Below are 20919 nucleotides of genomic sequence, written 5' to 3' on the forward strand. Positions count from 1 at the left end.
TTCATGAAAAATGTTTTAAATAACTCGCTACTTTTATGGCAGGTTCCACTCTCCAAAACCACTTGGCTAAGTACCTAACTGATGCAAAATGTTTAGTCTTTGGTGTAAGTGTTCTTCACTCCTTCTGGTTCTGTTAATATGTTTTTCCCTTTTAGAACTATTTCCTGATATCAGTAACTCAAAACAAAATGTTTTCAGGACGGCACCAAGGGTACCTCTGTCCCGAGAGAAGGCGAAGACAGCTCCTCAGTGCCCAGCACCACCTCCACGGCGGCACCTCCGACGGGACGTGGCTCGGTGGCGATCGCCGGACTGCTGATCCCCACCCAGAAGGAGAACGACGCCAACCGCGGCGTGGAGACGCCCGGTCTGGAGCAGCCACTACTCTCCGAGGACAAGGAGCAGGAGGACAAGTGTCCTCGCCAGTGCCAGGCGGCCATCAACGAGGTGTGCCGTAAGATGGGCGGCGAGCACCGCTGCCTCTGCCGGCCGGGATTCTCCAGAGCGCGGGACAGTGACGCCTGTGAACGTGAGTTGGAACTGCGGGACCCGGATGGGTCTGGGCTGGGTGGCCGTACGCCTTGAGCAAAATGTTGAAAGTAGCGCTTCTCCAAATCCAAGCGCAGATAAAGGACATTTGTTGCATCTGCCTGATTGTGATCGCTATCGTTGATGCTGCTGCTGTCTCCCGACTTCCTTGGCCTGACGCGGTGCCTCCGTCTGGTCCGCAGCGTCGCTGACATACCAGGTGCGTATGCTGCTGGACCGAGTGAACGACATCCCGCTGCAGTACCGGCGGCCGTTCGCCGAGCCCGCCTCGCCCGAGTACCGACAGCTGGCCGAGCTGGCCGCCGGCGGACTGCGCGAGAGCCTCTCCTCCAGCGGACCGCTGGCCAGCCGGCTGCACGGCGCCACCCTGATGGAGTTCAAACGGGCGGCCGACCTGCCCGGAGTGGCCCCCAGCCGACCCCAGGCGCTAATGGCTGATGTGATGGTACAGGTGAGAATCGGCAGAGATAGTTTGGGTGTACCTTATGATTGGATGGGGGAAGAGAGATTTTGTTTTCTATGGTGAGCTAGTTTAGACGTTATCTTTCTTTTTGGTTATACAAAATATGTCTAACGTATAGAATTAACATGGCATATAATATATAACATGGCATCCGGGAATACGATCAAGCTATGTCATCTTATACTAATAGCATATAATTTGTCATATAATGTTCCTAAACAATACCGTCTGTTTGTTTTGGAACTCTGACGCGTTATGGTGCTTCCTTTGTCCGTAGTAGCCGGTTTAGCCCGGCTATATCCGTCCTTACCAACATGAGTAGCCATTTGTCTATATCTCACTATCACCCGTCCCCGGCGAGGTATCAATGTCTCCGCCCGACGTTCCCGCCGCCGAGTGTCCGTTGAGTAACCCTCCCACCCGTCCCCGTCCACAGATCACCGACAGAGAAAGTAAATCCCTGGACAAGGACGGCCTGCAGGTGATTGTGGAGGAGTCACTGCGCCGATCCAACTACTCGCTCAGTGACCGGCAGGTGGTCGTCTCGCCGCTGCACGGGGATGTGACTGTCATCGGTGAGGACGCCACGCCCTGTTCTAGCCTCGCCCGGCCCTGGTCCTTTCCCATATCTACCCGTCAAGGCGCTGATATCGATAAGCGGGTGTGATCGTTTGTCTGAAAACGTGCTTGCTTCCATGAATGCGGGCACGGTTAAAGATGATGGGATCTCATCAACGCTCGCAACTTATAATAAGAGAAATTTCATATCATGATGGAAGCACTTATCTCTGAAAGAGTTCACTATAAAGGGTTATATTGGAACGATCATTTCGCCATAAAAGTTTCACCTTGCATGAGGTATGACACTAACTCTTACTCCATCAAATAATTCAAACTCCTTCATGATTACGTGGAGTCGGTTTCACCGCGCACGTAATGCGTAGCAGGCAGCGTTATATATTCCTATCGAGCGGTGCGACTTCTGCTCTAACTTTCTCCGTCCCTGCCGCCAGACTTTGACGAGTGCCAGAACTCGGACTACAACGACTGTCACGAGGGCGCCTTCTGCTTCAACTTGGTCGGCTCGTTCACGTGCAGCTGCAGGGACGGTCTGGTGGACACTGGGGTACCGAGTCTGCCCGGACGCTCCTGTACCGGTGAGTTTAGCCGCCGACCACGGCCGTCTCTGGTGGCGACACCTGTACGGCACTGCTGCGTTCTCTGGCGGTATATGTAGCTCAGTCTTCGCTAGCGAATGTGCGGCATTCGCTAGAGCTGCTACAACAACTGTCAATTGGAAGTCAATTTTCATTTTCTTATATGTATAGTAACTATCTCACACTCCTTCCCGAAGATAGATCTGCCGCGGTCTGTCATGGCCGTTCGTTCCCTGCTTGACCGTTCTCTCCCCTGCCGCGCCCTCAGGCGAGTACTCGGGCTGTCCCGAGTGCAGCTACAGCGGCGAGTGTTACACCGAGCCCAGCGGTGAGCCGGCGTGCCGCTGCCACCGCTGGTACGCCGGCCAGCGGTGCCAGGTGAACCTGCGCGTGCTGCTGATCGCGCTGGCCAGCGCCGGCGCCCTGCTGGCCGCCCTCCTCTGCGTGTGCTGCTACTTCTGCTGTCGTCGCCGCGGCCGGCGCATGGCCGCTCCGCCGCTCGGTAAGAGAACGTCTAGGAACTTGTGTAAAGTCCCGGCTCATGCATCGTTTTTACTCGTGTTGAATGCATGTTGACATTGCTGTTAGCACGTGCTAATTCATTCTTCATATAAATATAAGGTAAGCTTAGTGCTTACGAGCATGAATGGACTTATCGGCAGTCAACACCGTATTGAATATTGACATCCTCCGTTCCGCTCTGCTCTCAGTGTTCTCCGGACCTGGTGGTCTGTGGCGCCATCGCGGCAGTCGGCTCCACCAGCCGGTGGCAGACCAGCGGGCTATGTTGGACAGTAGCAGCGATACCAGCATACCCGTCTCCTCCCGAAGGGTAAGGACCGGGACAGGGGTTATACTGGGTCACATGGTCAGTGACGAGTTGAGCTGTAGGTATCGAGTTCTTCTATACTTCGCACTTAGATAGAGTTAGACGCCGACAGTAACCCCGTGAACTGTTAGCGAAAAAACAGATCATTGGCGTAACCACGTCGATAAACCGCGTGTGTTGCCAACTTCTTAGCTTTGTTTCCAACCGTTGCGATCACTCAGCATCAGTCACTGAGACTCTCTCCTAACCCTCAGCGTCCCCCGAACGGCGGTAAGCGCCTGCTGCCGCCGCTGTCTGGAGGCTCGAAGCCCTCCGGTCCCGGCAGTCGCAGCTCGCAGCAGCCTTCAGCGGGCGAGGCCCAGAGACCGGCCCGGTTCCTGCCTCGGCCCCGGCACAAGACGGACGCGCCTTCCGGCCCGCGGTCCATCAACTCGCAGGGTGGCGGCGACCCGGCGGTGGCACCCAACAGGACACAGGTCAGTAGAGAGACGGGTGGAGAGAGAGAGAGAGAGAGAGAGAGAGAGAGAGAGAGAGAGAGAGAGAGAGAGAGAGAGAGAGAGAGAGAGAGAGAGAGAGAGGGAGAGGGGGGAGATTCGCTTTCAGTCGCTGTTCAGGCCGATCACAGTAAGACATTGCATGGGGTCGGCTGTGGTTAGAACCCCATTCGTGTTTGAAGACGGGCTGTGTAGGTTTCTCCCCAGGCGCCTTCCTGTCATTTTGTTTCTAGCCTGACCTTTGACCAATTTCTCATAATTACGAATGATTAAAGGTGCTCGTAGTATAAGTGACGAATCACACTTTCCACAGAGGTCACTTGGATGCCATTTGAGGTCGTTTGGCTGCCATTGGTGTGTAAATGTGTGAACATGGGCTTAACCCTGTGAACCGCTCAGTTTATTTATGACACAGGCGACATGAGTTGTGTGAGTACTCCACCGCCAGTTTTCACCATCCAGTGGCCAAGTGGACACAGCATGGGCCGGGGCCCACCGTCTGCATTTCTTAGGGGTGCCAGTTACTCTGTCCTCCTAGACAGCCCCTTCCCCGTTGGTGCCGCCTCTGCAGCTGATCTGACCCCCCTTCCCCTGCAGCCACAGCTGATCTGACCGCCCTCTCCCCGTGCAACCGCAGCTGATCTGACCTCCCTCCCTCCCCTGCAGCCGCAGCTGATGGGCCTGCTCCACCCGTCGGAGGCGGCGCGGGGCCGCTCTGCCGGCGGTACGTTCCGCGCCGGCCGCACCAGCCGCAGCTCGGGCCGCGCCGAGCCCGACTCTCAGGTCAGCCACACGCCGGCCGGCCGGAGCCGCAGCTCCAGCGGCGGCCGCCGCCCGGAGCCGGAGGTGTCGCAGCTGCCCAGCGGCCGGAGCGGCAGCCGCAGCTCCGACTCGGTCAGCGGCGAGCCGGAGAGGATCGAGTGCGGCACGCACAACTTCTTCAGGGCCAGGTGAGGGACGACGGAGGGTGCGGAGGGGATCAGTGATGGTTTCAGCGTCTACATGCGGTGCTATGACGTCATTTTCAATCTCGATACAACGCTGATAAAAAGTGCAGACCAGCAATGATTTAATGAAGGTATCAACTGCCGATAAAATAAAATGCAGTTTGTGATTAAGACACCCATCCAAGACGTGTGTTGTTCTCGCGATGGCCCAGCTGTCCCACGCTGTACGGCTGTCCTGCAGACCTCCACCTGACCGCTCCGGCGCGTCTGTTCCAGGACCATGTCGGACGCGCTCTCCTTTAACGAGGAGCTGATTGAGCCCAGCGTCCGGCCGGTGGCCCGCTTCGACACCACCCGCAGTCAGCGCAGCTCACACGCGCCCAGCTCGCATGGCTACACTTACGTAAGTATAAAAACACATTCAAAGCCGGATCGTTTTAAATTGTAGCATTGAACACGTCCAAACTTTTTGTATAATGAAATAACCGTGAAGTTTCGTCAAATGCGTTCCATGGATCCTGCCAATGCCCTTTGAAATATAGCTTGTTCCTAACACGTTTCTCTCTTTATCTCCAGGAGCACCACACCATGGCAGAGCGCGACGCGGCATCGACATATGTGATGCCGGAGACTCATCTGTTTAGGAGGGCTCAGGTGCGTGACAATTGATCACATAATCGTGTTGGCAACAGTGAAATTTGTGGCTATTTATGTGTGCATTCTAAGGATGGTTTAAACTGTCCAGCATCAACCTCACATGTTTAATTGTCCGTGCCGTATTGTGTTGCATTTCTCTGTACCGTACTGACAATCTTCACTGTTCATGTGTTCAGGACTCGGACGCACAGTCGGAGACCAGTCTGGTGGAGGACTTCCCTCGAATGGACGGTTCGTCAACCGTCAGCAGTCGCCGCGGCTTCCGCTAGCAGGAGCCGCTCAAATAGAACAGAACACCGGCCGGTATGGGGGATAGACTTCCCGAAGACGCCGGTCATATAGAGTGGCTGCCACAAGGCGGAGTGGTGTCGCGGGATTCGTACATCAGAGACGGGACACTGGAGATTATGTTTCTGTACGATTCGTGGTTAGTATGATCGTCGCAGAGGCGTGGGTGTCACGAGACTGATGAAGCTCTCCCAAGAGACGAGATGCTGGTTTTGCACAGACATAGCCAGCGTTATTGTTCCTCATTGATCGGATAGGTGAACTACGTATTCAACTGCTAGCAGGCGTTTACTGTACCCGCCTGACGTTGCTGCACTAATCATTCTAAAAATGCACCAAGGCCGTCTTTGCTAGGGACGTTTATCGAGGTATCTTCCATTTCTCAGAAAAAGCTGTGTGTTCGCATACGTTTAGACCCATTACATGTCATATAAACGCATTAGTTCCTCTTGTAGAGAATATCGAAAAAAAAAATAATTAGACCCATTCTGAACAAGTGCTCAATGAGTGGCCTCATGAGAGGTCAGGTGTGACCATGGAATCATCTTTGCAAGGATGTGATATTTATTTAGCGAGAGTGGAGTGAATGGTTGTTAGTTTGTTGTTGCGGTAGAGAGCTGTAAGAACTGTTTCTTTACGTTGTTACGAGAATGTTTACCAGAATGCATCGGTAAACGTTAATTGTTGCGATGCAGAGTTGTTTTATGCTGGATCGTTCATCGATGTATGCATGGATGTGCTTTTGCAAATGATATTTATTAGAAGTTTTTATTGTCTGACTACTACAAGAGAGGATTGTTCGCAGAAGGCTGGCAGGGTGAATGCTTGTTAAGTTACATGTGGCATTGACGTGATGCGGCTGAGAGAACGATATAAGTGGTGACTAATACACGTTCTTAAGTACGAAAAAATCATTTGATTCAGATCTCATTCGTCGTGCTCAGCAAAGAACTTGGTACGACCTTGTCAGACATTTGAGAAAAGGTATCTTAAATGCCTGGGTCAAAGAGAAACGGATGTCGAGCGATGGGTATGTACCATAAGAGCCGGATGCTGTATTTGTACATGAGTGCTTAGCAACCAGGATGAACAAGCGTGAAACACGATGAATGCAAAACAATCATACACGTGTCCTGCTAGGCTACCAAAACTCCAGTGCTGAACTGATGCAAATCCTAGTTCATGTTACTCATCATTCAGATCTGGAATCGGGTAAGCAGGACTTTGATGCTACCTTTTGCGACAATGAACATCATTAAACAATCATACACATCCTCCAATAGCGCATTCAGTTCGCATTATTTGTAAAATTGGCGTCATGGCTACGCGGTGAAATGCTGATTCATTTCAAGTTCGAATCGCTTGATCGTTTCGAATAATCGTAGTCGATTTCGTGGAACGCTGCTCGACTCCGAAAACATTCAGTCAGTCCATGGCTTTGAGACACAAGACACACGACAATAGATAGAAGAGCCGTGCCCAAGTCGACAAATGATTCATGTTTCGGTTGAGCAGGCCTTACCTTCCTTGAATTCATAAATGTTGATGACAAGGTTATCTCGAACGATAGCCATGCATCTATCCTGCGCCAGCTACTGAAGCGCAGGAGACACGTATAGGAAGTACAGCGCAGCTTGTTCGCGACACAAGCTGTGCGACTCCAATTATGTGCAGAAATAATGCAGGCTCAGTGTAATCACGGTCATAGTTACCCACTCCCCCTGCCCGGTGCGTTCAGAACATGGCCTGCAGGCCCCTGTCTATGACCGTGCTGCGCCGCCGCGTCTTCCGCAGGTCGCGGCTGGTGGGCGGCCGGATCTTCCTCTGTCGGGCCTCGATCATGACCTGGGCGTGCCGCTTCATCTGTGCCCGGGTCAGCACGCTCGGACCCTCGTCTATTACGTCTGGACGGTCCAGCTGTAACACAGGGGAGGCACGGTGAGCGGTGGTTAGAAATCTTACATGGTTTAAAAATCGTAACGCTTATCGTTTAAGGTCTTATTGATAAGACTTTAGTATGAGTCAACGATAAGATTAACAACTTTTTGAAGTTCAAGTTGAAGTTGAAGCTATCCATGGAATTAAGAGGCCCCTTTCAAAGGGCCTGTGATTTCCTCGCTTTCACTTTTACTTTTCCCCCAAGATATTCCTTCTTTTGCGAGTAGAAGTATTAGAAGGAATGCGAGTAGAAGCACAAACACAATGTACCGTTGAACTTACCAGCAAGAACGAGAACCGTTTCTTTCCCGGCGGTCGGATGGGGGGAACGCCGCGCACTTTGTGATCCAGCGCGTCCAGTTCTGACTTGGTGGCAGAAAACTCCTTGGCATCCATTTCCAGCATCTGTGGAGAGAAATAGGAAGGGACTGTCAGCCCGTGCTCTAGGCTCACGCCCCTGAATCACTCTTCGAGGAACGTGGAGCTACGTATGTGAGAACTCAGAGACATTGGCATTAAAACAACCAGCGAGCGTTTTATTCTCAGCACAGTAGATCGAAATTTGATAGGCCCAGCAGTGACGAAACCTAGGCCTAGCACGGGCATAACATGTGTGTTCTAATGTTCTAAGAGAAAGTGATGACTCTGTAACTCTCCCGTCGATGCGCGACGGGTAAGTCTGTCGCTCGGCGGTAGACTGTGCCGCAATACAGCGGACGATTGTTAGGCTGTACCGCAGTGCACGAAACTGTCACTAGCCCGGACGGATGCCACGGAATGCACTTCTCTCAGAGAAACGCTGTCCTAGCGATCCCGACTGAGGCAACCTCACCATTTGCGGCACGTTGACGGTCTGCATCGGCTCCATGACGAACTGGACGGCGGTGTGGACCGCCTCGAACAGGGCGGCGATGGGCGGCAGCTGACTGCTAGACTTGGACGGTAACTTCAACACCGTCAGACCGTTCTCCTGAAAAAACATATGACACTCAGATTGGAAAATGTGTTTGTATTTGTGCTCGAAATATCAAAACATTTGTTTTTTAAGTGGAGCAAATGCAAACAACTGCACCCATTCAGCTGCAGAGGCGGTAACATACCTGGAACTGGTCGACCATGTGCGTCAGCCCGGCTCGCAGGCGGGACAGGGTGCCGATGATGACCTCCACGCGGTCGTCCTGCACCTTCTTCCTGGCCAGGTGGCCCTCGATGGTCTCCCGCAGCTCCAGACACTGGTTTCGCATTCTGAGGAAAGTACAGTTAAAAAGTCGTTCCTAGAGATTGGATTGGAAGCACTGAATCGCCTAGTACGTTAGGTACGTTATGCTGCTTTACTGTGGCACTTAAAACTAGACATGATTTAAAAGTCACATTCATAAAATTGTCTATTGAGCGCGTAACGGTCGTTAAGCTCACCTAATTTCTTCAAGGTTATCGGCATATTTTAGCTTTTCTATTTCCAGTTCATTGTCTTGCTTCTTCTTCTTGAGCGTCTTGATGTTGTTTTCCGTATCCTTCCATACCATAGTCAGCTGTCGTGATGTGTCAGCTTGCATTTCAAACAGTTTCACGACGTCATCAATAGTTCTTGCTCCGAGGCTTTCCTGAAAATCGCAGCCGAGAATAAGACACATAAAAATATTTGATTCTTTTGCATCATGTAGGGGTGCTAAACACCAATTAGCACGTGCTAATGTGCACGAGTCTTTTCGTTAGAAAATTGATGTGTCTGTTTTGGTCGGGATTAAAAAATATACTTTTGCTCGCTCTCGTATACGTTACTATATCTCCCTTACATGGCGCGGTCGTATTAATTAAAGTAAAAGTGTCAATATGGCGAGTGATGACCCCAGTGCCCTGCTACAACTAGCCACAGCGGCTGAAGAGTTTGAGGGGGCCAGCGGCGACATCAATACGCCAGCAGATGACACTGCATCAGCTGCAGAGACCTCACCGCTTTTGCTCCTGCAGCAACAGCTAACGGACCTGCGAGCATCGCTCCTCGAATCCCAGGCGCGCGAGGCCCAGCGAGATTCCCTAATGGAGCAGCTGACTCATACCGTGGCTGCCCAAGCGCCGAACACAAGCGCTCCTGATCAGTCATCCTCAAACCGCTCAGTACAGCGAGAAGTCAAAAACGTCAGGCCACCGACCGGCACGTACGAGATGTCCTCCGTGGAATACCGCACGTTCTGCCGTGACTGGCGTGACTACCAGCGTCTTACACAGGACTGTAATTCAGCCACCGTGACGTACATACGTCTGATGTGTGACGCACAGCTACGGCAGGCCATCGATACTATTCATGGCGATAAATGGCAGAGCTACAGCGTCGACCAGTCACTGCAGGAAATCGGCAACATCACTAAACACAGTAGCAACCCAGCTGTGGCTCGCAAACGTTTCCACGCGCTAGCACAGACGCCGACTGAACCAATCAGAGAGTTCGTCGTCCGGTGTAAGCAAACTGCCGCCGACTGCCGCTTCACGTGTCCCTCCTGCAACAGCGACCTTACCGACTGGATGCTGACTGACCAGATCACCTGCGGCGTCCACAGCGAGGCGCTACAGCAGGAGCTTCTACTGAAGCACAGCAGCTTCTCCAGCTTCGAGGCGCTGCGCTCGTACTGTGAAGCGCATGAGTCAGCATATAGAGACAAACATGAGCTGTCGATGGCTTCCGCCACTTCTGTAGCTGCGGCCGTAGCTCCAGTCGACACCGCTGAGGACATCGAACAGCCGGATCCAGATCAAGCACCCGAGCTTGCCGCCAGGATGTCCGCTCACACCCGACAGAAGCAGGGCAAATCCCACCAGCCGGCAGCCCCGTGCTCCTTCTGTGGGCGCGCTGCACACACCAAGGGTCGGCAAGGCTGTCCGGCGCACGACAAATTCTGCACCCAGTGCGGTAAGAAAGGCCACTTCAGCACTGTGTGTCGAAGCAAGACAACGCTCAGCTCGGTGCGCGTTGAGCCTAACGTCGTAGCTGGTGTCGGGCGCGGACTTCCTCGCCTGCAGCTCACTGTGACTCACCCCGGCAGCCGCAAGTCGCGTGTTCTCAGCGCCATCGCCGACACCGGTGCTGAAGTCTCCGTCATGGGTCGCTCACATCTAACGCAGCTGGGACTCAGCCCCAAACACTTAAAGAAGACGCCAAGACGTCTGCAGCATGCAGCCGGTGGTGGTCTGCAAGTGCTTGGCACCATCCGGATGCGGCTTTGCCTTCAAGACAGGCAAATCACAGAAGACATATTTGTGGTAGCGGGCGTCAGTGACATGTTCCTCTCGCTATCAGCATGTAGGAATCTGAGCATCGTACATGCCGACTTTCCGTGTCACCAGATCGGCGCCATCTCTGGCGCTGATCATCCTCCTGAAGGCGCCGACATGACCACAGACAGGCCCCACCACCTGCCTGATCGTCCAAACCAGCTCCCGTTTCCACCCACGGAGGGAAACATACCAAAGCTGGAGGCCTGGCTGAAGGAGCACTTCTCGGACAGCACCTTCAACACCACGTGTCAGCCGCTCCCGGCCATGTCGGGGCCGCTACACCACATCCACCTGAAGGATGGAGCTGAGCCGTTCGTCGCTCACACACCCATTCCAATTCCACATCACTGGAAGAAAGAGGTCAAGCGTCAGCTGGATGAAGATGTCGCCAGGGGTATCCTGAGACCAGTTCCTGCCGGAGAGCCCTCGGAGTGGTGCTTCAGGATGGTCACCGTACCGAAAAAGGACGGCAAACCGAGGAGAACGGTGGATTTCCAGCCCGGTAACAAAGCGTGTCTCCGCGAGACTCACCATACCCCTCCACCATTCGACATGGTAAGCAGCATCCCCCCAAAAAAGCTACAAGACGGTTCTAGACGCCTTTAATGGGTATCACCAAGTGATGCTAGACGAGGAAAGTCGCAAACTGACAACCTTCATCACTGAGTACGGCCGATATCAGTATCTGCGTACACCGCAGGGTCACTGTTCAGCTGGTGACGCCTACACAAAAAGATATGATGACATAGTCGCTGGTGTGGAAAGACAGTGTAAATGCATCGACGACACTCTGCTGTACGATGCAGATATCAAACAAGCGTTCTTCCACACATTCGACTACCTCACGCTGTGTGGCAGAAACGGCGTGACATTGAACCCCGACAAGTTCAAGTTCTGTCGTCGTGATGTCGAGTTCGTCGACTATTTCCTAGGATGGGAAGACTACAAGCCAACAGGCGACAAGCTGTCAGCCATAAAGAACTTCCCTATGCCGGAGCAGCCATCCATCACAGACATCAGATCCTGGTTTGGGCTGGTGAACCAGCTCGCGCCGTTCATGGCCGTCTCACCCCTGATGGAACCATTCAGAGATCTTCTGAAGCCTGGAGCTTCCAAGAAAGTCTACTGGGATCAGAATCTCCAGACGATCTTGAACAAAACCAAAGAAGCCATATCCAGTATGGCGGCAAATGGACTCGCCTACTTCGACCGGTCCCGGCCAACCGCCGTGGTGACCGACTGGTCCAGAAATGGAATTGGTTTCGTGATCCTCCAGCAGCACTGCAGCTGTGCCAAAGATCAAGCGCCGTTCTGCTGTACAGGGGGCTGGAAGCTGGCCCTCTGTGGTAGCCGCCATCTGTCTTCGGCGGAATCAAACTACTCAGCGGCAGGGTTGTATACCAATCAAGTCGATTGAATTGATTGATTTGTTTCAACGCGTATTTTGAGTTGATTGGATTGAGTCGATTGACTTTTCGAGATGACTGGTTGACTGACTCGTTTGACTTTAGCGACTGGTTGACTGATTTGATTCCCGAAAATTAGAGTGACTCGTATGATTGAGTCGATTGAATGGAAAGTTCAAATAAGTTTTAGTTGACGAAAAATAATGCCACCAATTGATGATATTAAAGATCACAAAACTACACTGAAAACTGCTTGTCATCACAACTGCAATATGGGGTAGATGGCCAAATAAAGAACAGGGCCTAAACATGAACAGCCAACTTTGACTTTCAACTGCAATAACTGCTCCAATCCTGGTGATAGAACCTGGCGATGCACCTACCTACCTTTCAGCACTCAGCAGGAAACGTTTTTTTATCCAGTTTATAAAGTGCAAGGCCCTATATACTAATAAAGTGTGATTAATTATTAATTCACATCTCCACATCTCCACAGAAACAACCCACTGAACTCTATAAATATCTGAAACCCCTACAAAAAATAACTGAAACATAAGCACCGTTTTCGTCTCGCTAATTACGTTTACGTACCTAATTAATAGCTAATTTGCTGCATTGTTTAATTTGCAGCTGAACGTTTGTTGATCCTTTTCTCCTGAGAGCCTAAGCAATGCATAACATATTTAATATATTTCATTTTCCTTAAAATATTTTACCAAATATGATCAAGTGGTTTTATTTCAAATGAAATAATAATTAAAACGAAATTGGTGTTGTACAACCGATTTATTTTATGATGATCTACCATACCTACTACATGATAATCAATGACGTCAACTAACCAAAATATCAAAAGACGTAGAATAAGGATTTATAAAAGCTTAGCATACTTATAATTTTAAATGACAATATTTTTATGTTTCTTCTGTAGGTAGGTAGGTAGGTAGGTACACCAGACTGCTATGGACACTTTTCCAAGTTGGTGGGGCAAAAAACCTAATGTATGTCTTGGTTTGAGTCGTTTGATTGAGTTGATTGATTCCTTTCATTGTCGCGTTTGAGTCGATTGAATCAATGCCCGAAAACTGCTCTGACTTGATTGAGTTGATTGGTTTCCCAAATTTGTCGTGATTGAATTGATTGCTATTGATTGAGTCGTATACAACCCTGCTCAGCGGTGGAAGGCGAGGCACTGGCCGTGGCGTGGTGCTTCAAGAAGGCCAGGCTGTTCCTCCTCGGTAATCCGGGCTTCCTTCTTCTCGTGGACCACCGGCCGCTGGTGAAAATCCTTGGCAACAGAGCCCTCGGTGACATATCAAACCCAAGGCTGCTTCGTCTCAAGGAGAAGACGCTGCTGTTCGACTACCGGATCAAGCACTTGCCTGGGAAGCAGAAGCTGGCCGCAGACACGCTCTCGAGGTACCCAGTCGGCGCTCTAGAACCAGACAAGGATGACACGGATGTTAGTGAGGATCTGGAGGCCCTGGGCGCCATTGTGGCAGCATTAACGGCCACCTCAGAAGACGTCATAGCCATGGATCCCCAACACGTCAAAGACGCTGCGCAGTCTGACGAGCAGTATCAGCTGCTGTCTCAGAAGGTATCGTCAGACAATTTCGCCAATACTCGGGCCCAAGAAGACCCACTAGTGCGAGACTTCTACAATGTCCGAGACTGTCTGTGCATAGCCGACGACCTTTTGATGTACGGCGTAGACGAAAAGGACCTGAGACTGGTTATTCCCAGGAACCTCCGCCGTCAGATCATCAAAAACCTGCACTCTGCGCATCAAGGCTCATCTTCCATGCTGGCACGAGCTAGACAGGTTGTTTACTGGCCCGGCATGGAACATGACGTCCAAGACCATGCCCGGCACTGTGAGCAGTGCCGTCGCCACGCGCCGTCTCAGCAAAGAGAACCACTGCTTCCCTCCCCAGCCCCAGACTACCCGTTCCAGCAAGTGGTCGCCGACATGTTTGAGCTCAACGGAAACATGTACCTGAGCTACGCTGACCGGCTGACAGGCTGGCTGGAAGTTCACCATTTTCGCTCAGCTGTGACGTCAGAAGCGCTCTGCGGAGTATTCCGCCAGCTGTTCCACAGATGGGGCGCACCTCAAGAGCTGTCGTCTGATGGCGGACCCAACCTGTCAGGGCGGCCCTTCCAGCTGTTCCTGCGCAGGTGGGGCGTCCGTTGGCGCCTCTCGTCAGCCCACTACCCTCAGTCGAACGGCCGAGCTGAGGCCGCCGTTAAGACAGCCAAGCGCATCATACGCGAACACACAGGAAGAGGAGGTCATCTCAACACGGATGAGGCAGCACAGGCGCTGCTGATGTACAGAAATACGCCGCTACGAGACGGCGGTCGGTCCCCGGCACAGCTGGCGCTGGGCAGGCACCTCCGCGACAGCATCCCGTCACCGTCACAGCGGTACAAGCTGAGCCCCGAGTGGTGCCGGGATCTCCGCCGACGGGAGCTCTCCATGGTCACCCGCGGCGAGAAAAGCAAGGCCGCTTATGACGTCGGCACCAAGGACCTCTCCGAAATGTCGGTCGGCGACAGCGTCCTCTGTCAGGACGCCAGAACCAAAGCCTGGGACCGCCGAGGTGTCATCGTAGAAAAGTCTCCGTTCCGAAAGTACTTGGTCAAGATGCAGGGCACTGGCCGCGTGACGATCCGTAATCGGCGTCACCTGAAACTAGACTTACAGAAGTAATGTGCTCGTGAAGTCGGTGTGACTGTCCGACTTGGAGGGGGGCTGTAGGGGTGCTAAACACCAATTAGCACGTGCTAATGTGCACGAGTCTTTTCGTTAGAAAATTGATGTGTCTGTTTTGGTCGGGATTAAAAAATATACTTTTGCTCGCTCTCGTATACGTTACTATATCTCCCTTACACATCATGGTAACACTTCTCGGAAACCAAGACCAACAGCTTCTCTCGTAACCAGCCACCCTTCCCCACGATCATGCCGCATCAGCTCACCATCATCTGTTTGGCCTGCTCGTAGAGGCCGTGCAGCTGGTCGGACACCAGCTGGCTGACGTTGGGAGCCAGCTTGACGCCGCCGCTGGACGCCTCTGACTGCAGGGGGTGCTCAGTACCGCCCAGGTACAGCTGCCGACGCAGGTGTAGGTACTCGGAGCGCTGCTTCTCCGCCTGACGTCTGGGAGGAGGAACGGGGAGGCGGGGTGGGGAGGGGAACGAGGTGAGAGGTGCGTCATTTGAGGAGTGAGGGTGAGAGGTCAGTGACTTGATGGGAGTGTGCCATCGAAGTTATGGTAAAAATATGGCGAAATCGATAACATGGCAAAATATCCTATTGACCACAATGAAAACATAGCCAATAAATCTTGTCCCCGAAACTGGTTGATGATATTTAACTCAGCCTCAGCTGCCCCTTCCTTCCTCCTTGCTCAGCGCCCACTCACTTGTACTCGTTGAGTTTGGAGTCTCGCTCCTGCCTCCACTCGCTGGAGAGCTGCTGGCTCTGTGACAGCTGAGACTGGGCCGTCTCTCGCACAGAGGCGGCGTACTGTTCGGCCCTGGTGACGGCAGAGCGCGCGCCGGCCGCCTCCCCCAGCCGGCGCTGCATCAGCTGCAGCCGGCTGGCGTAGGTCATCTGCTCGGCGCGCAGAGAGCTTACCACGCCGCGGTACTTGTCCCGAACCATCTGCGCCTCCAGGAGCTTCTTGGACATGCAGTCCAGGCGGTTGTTGAGGTCCCGAACGTGCTGCACGGAAAGGTGAACGCCAATGGCATTGATGTTTGGGATGTCCCGAAAGCTATGCACACTGGGACACGATTTTTAGATTGAACTTGACATAAAATGGCTAACATTGAAGTCGGAAGGAGTATTCTATTGACCTGCAATGATTATCTAAGCGGTTATGCATTATTGATCGCTTTAACCTGAATTTCCTCCAAACTGTAAGACGGTTTTTGAAAAGTTTCATTGCGATAAAACGAATGGCTAGACAGGGGAAATACGAAACAAACGGACATGAAAGCTAGGGAATCTCGACTTTATTTCGAGACAGGGCTTACCACTTCGTCTGGCTGACGGTTCTCCTCATAGACGATGTTGTCTACAACGGCGTCCTCAAATGTCGCCATGATGGAGGCCAGTTTCTGCCTCTTCTGCAGAAAAAACATGAGTTTTTGGCTCTGTTCATGACATGGACTTTATTACGGAGCGAGCGAAGCGAGCGTAGTCTTTCCTTAGATTAACGGAAATTTCTGAGTATGAGCGGCCGGCCGGCCGTGGTCACGCTTTTGCGAGGCTTATATCTCAGCAACCACTTGACCGATTTACACGCGGTAATTTTTGTAGGGTAGCTTCATTCCTTCTACCAAGTATTGGACTATTCCCGATGCATGTGGGTGACCCCTTATGCACGTGCCACGTGCAAAACGAAGAGGTGTCACTTTTGTAATTGTTGCAATATCTCGGTAACTACTTGGCCGATTGCGCTGAAAGTTGGCATGTAGGTAGGCACCCACTAGGCACTGCATATACATGTGCCAGAGTTGGGGTGCTGCTGCACGTGCGCACGTGCAGGGGTCGTTTCCAGATCTCGAGAACGGCTGGACCGATTGCGCTCAAATTTAGTACACGGTTAGGGACCGGTTAGTAGGGTGCCGTGCACAAGTCAGTTGGGACCCATTTTGCACGTGCGCACGTGCAGGGTGCCGCTTCCAGATCTCGAGAACGGCTGGGCCGATTGTGCCCAAATTTGGCACATCGCTAGAGACCAGTTAGTAGGGTGCCGTGCACAAGTCAGTTGGAGGTACCCCCTCGCAATTTCGCACGTGCAAGGCCCACCCTCTCGCTCGCTCCGTTAGTCGCCCCAAAAGGCGTTATACTGGTTTTGCTATTACCAAAAAAGTCATTACGGAGCGAGCGAAGCGAGCGTAGTCTTTCCTTAGATTAACGGAAATTTCTGAGTATGAGCGGCCGGCCGGCCGGCCGGCCGTGGTCACGCTTTTGCGAGGCTTATATCTCAGCAACCACTTGACCGATTTACATGCGGTAATTTTTGTAGGGTAGCTTCATTCCTTCTACCAAGTATTGCACTATTCCCGATGCATGTGGGTGACCCCTTATGCACGTGCCACGTGCAAAACGAAGAGGTGTCACTTTTGCAATTGTTGCAATATCTCGGTAACTACTGGGCCGATTGCGCTGAGAGTTGGCATGTAGGTAGGCACCCACTAGGCAATGCATATCCATGTGCCAGAGTTGGGGTGCTGCTGCACGTGCGCACGTGCAGGGGTCGTTTCCAGATCTCGAGAACGGCTGGACCGATTGCGCTCAAATTTAGTACACGGTTAGGGACCGGTTAGTAGGGTGCCGTGCACAAGTCAGTTGGGACCCATTTTGCACGTGCGCACGTGCAGGGTGCCGCTTCCAGATCTCGAGAACGGCTGGGCCGATTGTGCCCAAATTTGGCACATCGCTAGAGACCAGTTAGTAGGGTGCCGTGCACAAGTCAGTTGGAGGTACCCCCTCGCAATTTCGCACGTGCAAGGCCCACCCTCTCGCTCGCTCCGTTAGTCGCCCCAAAAGGCGTTATACTGGTTTTGCTATTACCAAAAAAGTCATTACGGAGCGAGCGAAGCGAGCGTAGTCTTTCCTTAGATTAACGGAAATTTCTGAGTATGAGCGGCCGGCCGGCCGGCCGGCCGTGGTCACGCTTTTGCGAGGCTTATATCTCAGCAACCACTTGACCGATTTACATGCGGTAATTTTTGTAGGGTAGCTTCATTCCTTCTACCAAGTATTGCACTATTCCCGATGCATGTGGGTGACCCCTTATGCACGTGCCACGTGCAAAACGAAGAGGTGTCACTTTTGCAATTGTTGCAATATCTCGGTAACTACTGGGCCGATTGCGCTGAGAGTTGGCATGTAGGTAGGCACCCACTAGGCAATGCATATCCATGTGCCAGAGTTGGGGTGCTGCTGCACGTGCGCACATGCAGGGGTCGTTTCCAGATCTCGAGAACGGCTGGACCGATTGCGCTCAAATTTGGTACACGGTTACGGAGCAGTTAGTAGGGTGCCGTGCACAAGTCAGTTGGGACCCATTTTGCACGTGCGCACGTGCAGGGTGCCGCTTCCAGATCTCGAGAACGGCTGGGCCGATTGTGCTCAAATTTGGCACATCGCTAGAGACCGGTTAGTAGGGTGCCGTGCACAAGTCAGTTGGAGGTACCCCTCGAAATTTCGCACGTGCAAGGCTCACCCTCTCGCTCGCTCCGTTAGTCGCCCCAAAAGGCGTTATACTGGTTATATTGCAATCAGTATTGCGGTACGCTTACTAAAGGTCAACTTAAGGTCATGAATGAAATACGAATAGTGTCCTGCCATGGAATATTAAGTCCGACAATCCTTGCTTAACAAGTAGCAAGGCAAGGCACAGCTTATCGTAGTCACCAGGGGATAATCGAGAGACCTCTTCATAAGAAATCGTTTTAAAAGCATTTCCGCTGATCATTTTTTCTCTGTCAGCCCCATTGTCTCAGCGCATGGGTCGACCGGCTCACCCGGCACCCCATCCCACCTTGGCGGTCACGGAGCGCAGCTTGTTCAGCTTATTGGTGAGGTCGCCCAGCCGGTCGTTCTTGCTGTCCAGCTTGGAGACGGGCTCCACGTGCTGGTGGGCTACGCTGGCGGTGGCCATGCCTTCCAGGGCGTCCCGCATCAGCAGCTCGTTCTGCCGACACCATATAGGTACTGACATGACACTTAGGGCTGTGCTGGCTGAACAAACAAACTATCTGAAGGTAACTGCCTGTTCAGTGCTCCTCTATCAGCATCGGTTAGTGCACCTGAGATTTTTGAGCCTTGATGATTTTAACTCAGAGCCCACGAGCAAGCACTCTGACTTTCTAAGCACTGTGCCTATGACTATATGCATCAAACTGCCTATGCAATATGCATGATAAAACTTTAGCGTATGACAATCACAACCAACAACGAATGTCACTTGCCTTTCCAGACCGCTCTGCCTTTTCCTTCATAATTCGTATATCTTTCTTCAATGATTGGATCAAAGCAATATTCCTCTTCTTTTCTTCTTCGCCCTCTTCATAGTTGGCTTTCTTCTCACCCTCTAGAAAAAAGAGGTGTCCCGATGCGTCAGGGGATGATGGGCGTCCTGCCCCTTTTTACATGCAGTTTACATTTATTGACACCCACGCTTAGATGACCAATTGATAACCTCAACAACCGATAACATTTTGGAATGGACGGAGCTATTGCCGACATCACATGGTGCGCTAACAGAATAACAAATAATGTGTTGTTGTTGAAAATGATTGCGCACGGATGTCACAAGGGTCTCGCAGATCGCGATCAAAAGTATGCTTGAGTTGGGTTGATTTACTCAATACAATCTTGTGCACATGATGCAAGATTGAAATTACTATAGAAGCTGTAAAGCGTGAATCCGACATTGTCATCATCTCACGTCTTGTGACATAAAAAGCACCTGAAGTTTTTTTTATATTATTGTGACTATCGTTCGATGTAGCGTCGCTCAGTATTGCAACGCCAGATCTAAAGGTACTTACCCAAAAGTTGGAGCCGTTTCCTCCATTCACTGAGCTGTTGACCGACTTCCTGTTTAGGAAGTTGCTTGGCAAGCGTTGCTGTTGTACAGTGACGAGCCATTGCTTTATCTCTACTTCAAAACCAGCGAAATGGATAAGGAAATACGTTCGTTTGCACTATCACTGTGTCAGCCCGAAGCCTCGGTGACTTTCGCCCGACACCGTATTGATCACTCAAACTATGGCAACCAGCTGGGCTGTCTCCAATGGGTGCCTACGCACTACGCCACTTGTTTGGTCAGCAATAATCAATAAACTAAGTCAAAAATGCGTGTTGCTCCGAAAGATCAATGCTTGATATGAAACAATAGAACCACTTCGAGTGCTCGATGGGAGGCAAAATTATGTGGTTCGATATATCATTAAATCGGCAATAAGATAATATCACGCTCAATAGTTTAGTGCTCAATCATAGACTTTGCATGGAGTTGCAGGGCCGTGCATCAATCGCATCAATAGTTCTCAAAGAAATCCAAAGAGCGCCTCGAAAAATGCCTGATTTATATGCAAGTCGACTTTCAGGCGCACCTCCGTGAAAATAATGACATAAATCCCTGTATAACACGGCCATCACGGCTAAGGAATATACTTTAATGGTTCTTTCAAGCAGGAGCATCATGATACATGTCGAAAACGGTGTATTGGGGTCTTTACTTTCTAATTGATCCAGTCTAAGCAGATTCGAGGAGCAATTAAAACGATTAAAGTTATTAAAATATTTGGTTGATTGATACAAAAAGAAAATATAATTTTAAGCAAAACCAGAGCAGCTAAAGACATGAAGACATGATCTTGATGTAAAAAAGAGGATAAAAATGTTTGGCAGGCTCAGAAGTTTTTGTTTTCTGCTCTAGACTGATAAAAATGTTTTTTTCCTTTGAATTTCGAACAGAAATAAAAAAGATGCATTATCCGTAGGAAAACCGAATTCTCAGAAGCAACGTGTCATTGTGTGTTCTAGAGCTATCATGGCTATCATGGGTTACGTATGCACAGAAGGGCTGAGCTTACCGTTGGGGTCCTGAGCCGACCGGTCGGCGGCTGTCGCGCCGCCTAGCAACAGCGGGTCAGTCTACCTCCCAAGGGGCAAAGTCCTACACCTGACCTTGACCAATCGGTCGGCCTCGGGCGAGGGGTTAGTGACAGAGAGTGACAAAACTTAAGAATGACAGAAGTGACAGTTCCGTGTAGAAGGGGACTGCGGTTGTGTGAGACTACATGAGTGTAGATGGCCACTTCTTGTCTATGTACGTTTTGTACATTTGTAGCTCGGGAATTATACATAACGACAGCTGAATATT

The 20919-nt window shown here is 51.4% G+C and overlaps 2 protein-coding genes across 3 annotated transcripts in view; one reads left to right on the forward strand and one right to left on the reverse strand.

Annotated features, from left to right (window-relative positions):
• Positions 1-6312, forward strand: part of LOC122390995 — a 44685-nt gene extending 38373 nt beyond the window's left edge. The window contains exons 7-17 of the mRNA XM_043384506.1: positions 199-529; positions 732-1000; positions 1449-1587; positions 2026-2169; positions 2438-2671; positions 2880-3001; positions 3253-3474; positions 4159-4442; positions 4716-4842; positions 5016-5093; positions 5273-6312. Coding sequence (XP_043240441.1) covers positions 199-529; positions 732-1000; positions 1449-1587; positions 2026-2169; positions 2438-2671; positions 2880-3001; positions 3253-3474; positions 4159-4442; positions 4716-4842; positions 5016-5093; positions 5273-5365 — 2043 coding nt within the window. The 3' untranslated portion in view covers positions 5366-6312. The remainder of the gene's footprint in view (positions 1-198; positions 530-731; positions 1001-1448; positions 1588-2025; positions 2170-2437; positions 2672-2879; positions 3002-3252; positions 3475-4158; positions 4443-4715; positions 4843-5015; positions 5094-5272) is intronic.
• An 86-nt stretch (positions 6313-6398) lies between these two features.
• On the reverse strand, positions 6399-20092 carry LOC122391022 (outer dynein arm-docking complex subunit 3-like). 2 transcript variants are annotated; one of them, XM_043384543.1, is made up of 11 exons: positions 19580-20092; positions 18998-19119; positions 18568-18720; positions 16049-16141; positions 15433-15734; positions 14987-15167; positions 8739-8926; positions 8423-8567; positions 8155-8292; positions 7605-7727; positions 6399-7301 (listed from the first exon to the last, which is right to left on the reverse strand). In XM_043384543.1, exons 1-11 carry the CDS (start codon positions 19677-19679, stop codon positions 7119-7121), a joined length of 1728 nt encoding a protein of 575 aa, XP_043240478.1. In that variant the 5' UTR covers positions 19680-20092; the 3' UTR covers positions 6399-7118. The 2 variants fall into 2 exon arrangements, with proteins under 2 accessions (XP_043240478.1, XP_043240477.1); XM_043384542.1 differs by having other exon boundaries at positions 18568-18724; positions 18999-19119; positions 19580-20080.
• Between the last annotated feature and the right edge of the window lie 827 nt (positions 20093-20919).

Source organism: Amphibalanus amphitrite, unplaced genomic scaffold (assembly GCF_019059575.1).
Source record: "Amphibalanus amphitrite isolate SeventyFive unplaced genomic scaffold, NRLGWU_Aamphi_draft 000418F_arrow, whole genome shotgun sequence".
NCBI classification, from domain to species: Eukaryota; Metazoa; Arthropoda; class Thecostraca; order Balanomorpha; family Balanidae; genus Amphibalanus; species Amphibalanus amphitrite.

What these genes read in the sequence shown, in the direction of transcription:
- LOC122391022 (XM_043384542.1), bottom strand. Translation starts at nt 19,679, where the DNA reads ATGGCTCGTCACTGTACAACAGCAACGCTTGCCAAGCAACTTCCTAAA. An exon ending in TGCGCTCCGTGACCGCCAAG is followed by an intron (nt 16,142 to 18,567) that starts GTGGGATGGGGT and finishes TTTTTTCTGCAG; the next exon opens with AAGAGGCAGAAACTGGCCTC. An exon ending in CCGTCAACGTGCCGCAAATG is followed by an intron (nt 7,728 to 8,154) that starts GTGAGGTTGCCT and finishes TTCTCTCCACAG; the next exon opens with ATGCTGGAAATGGATGCCAA.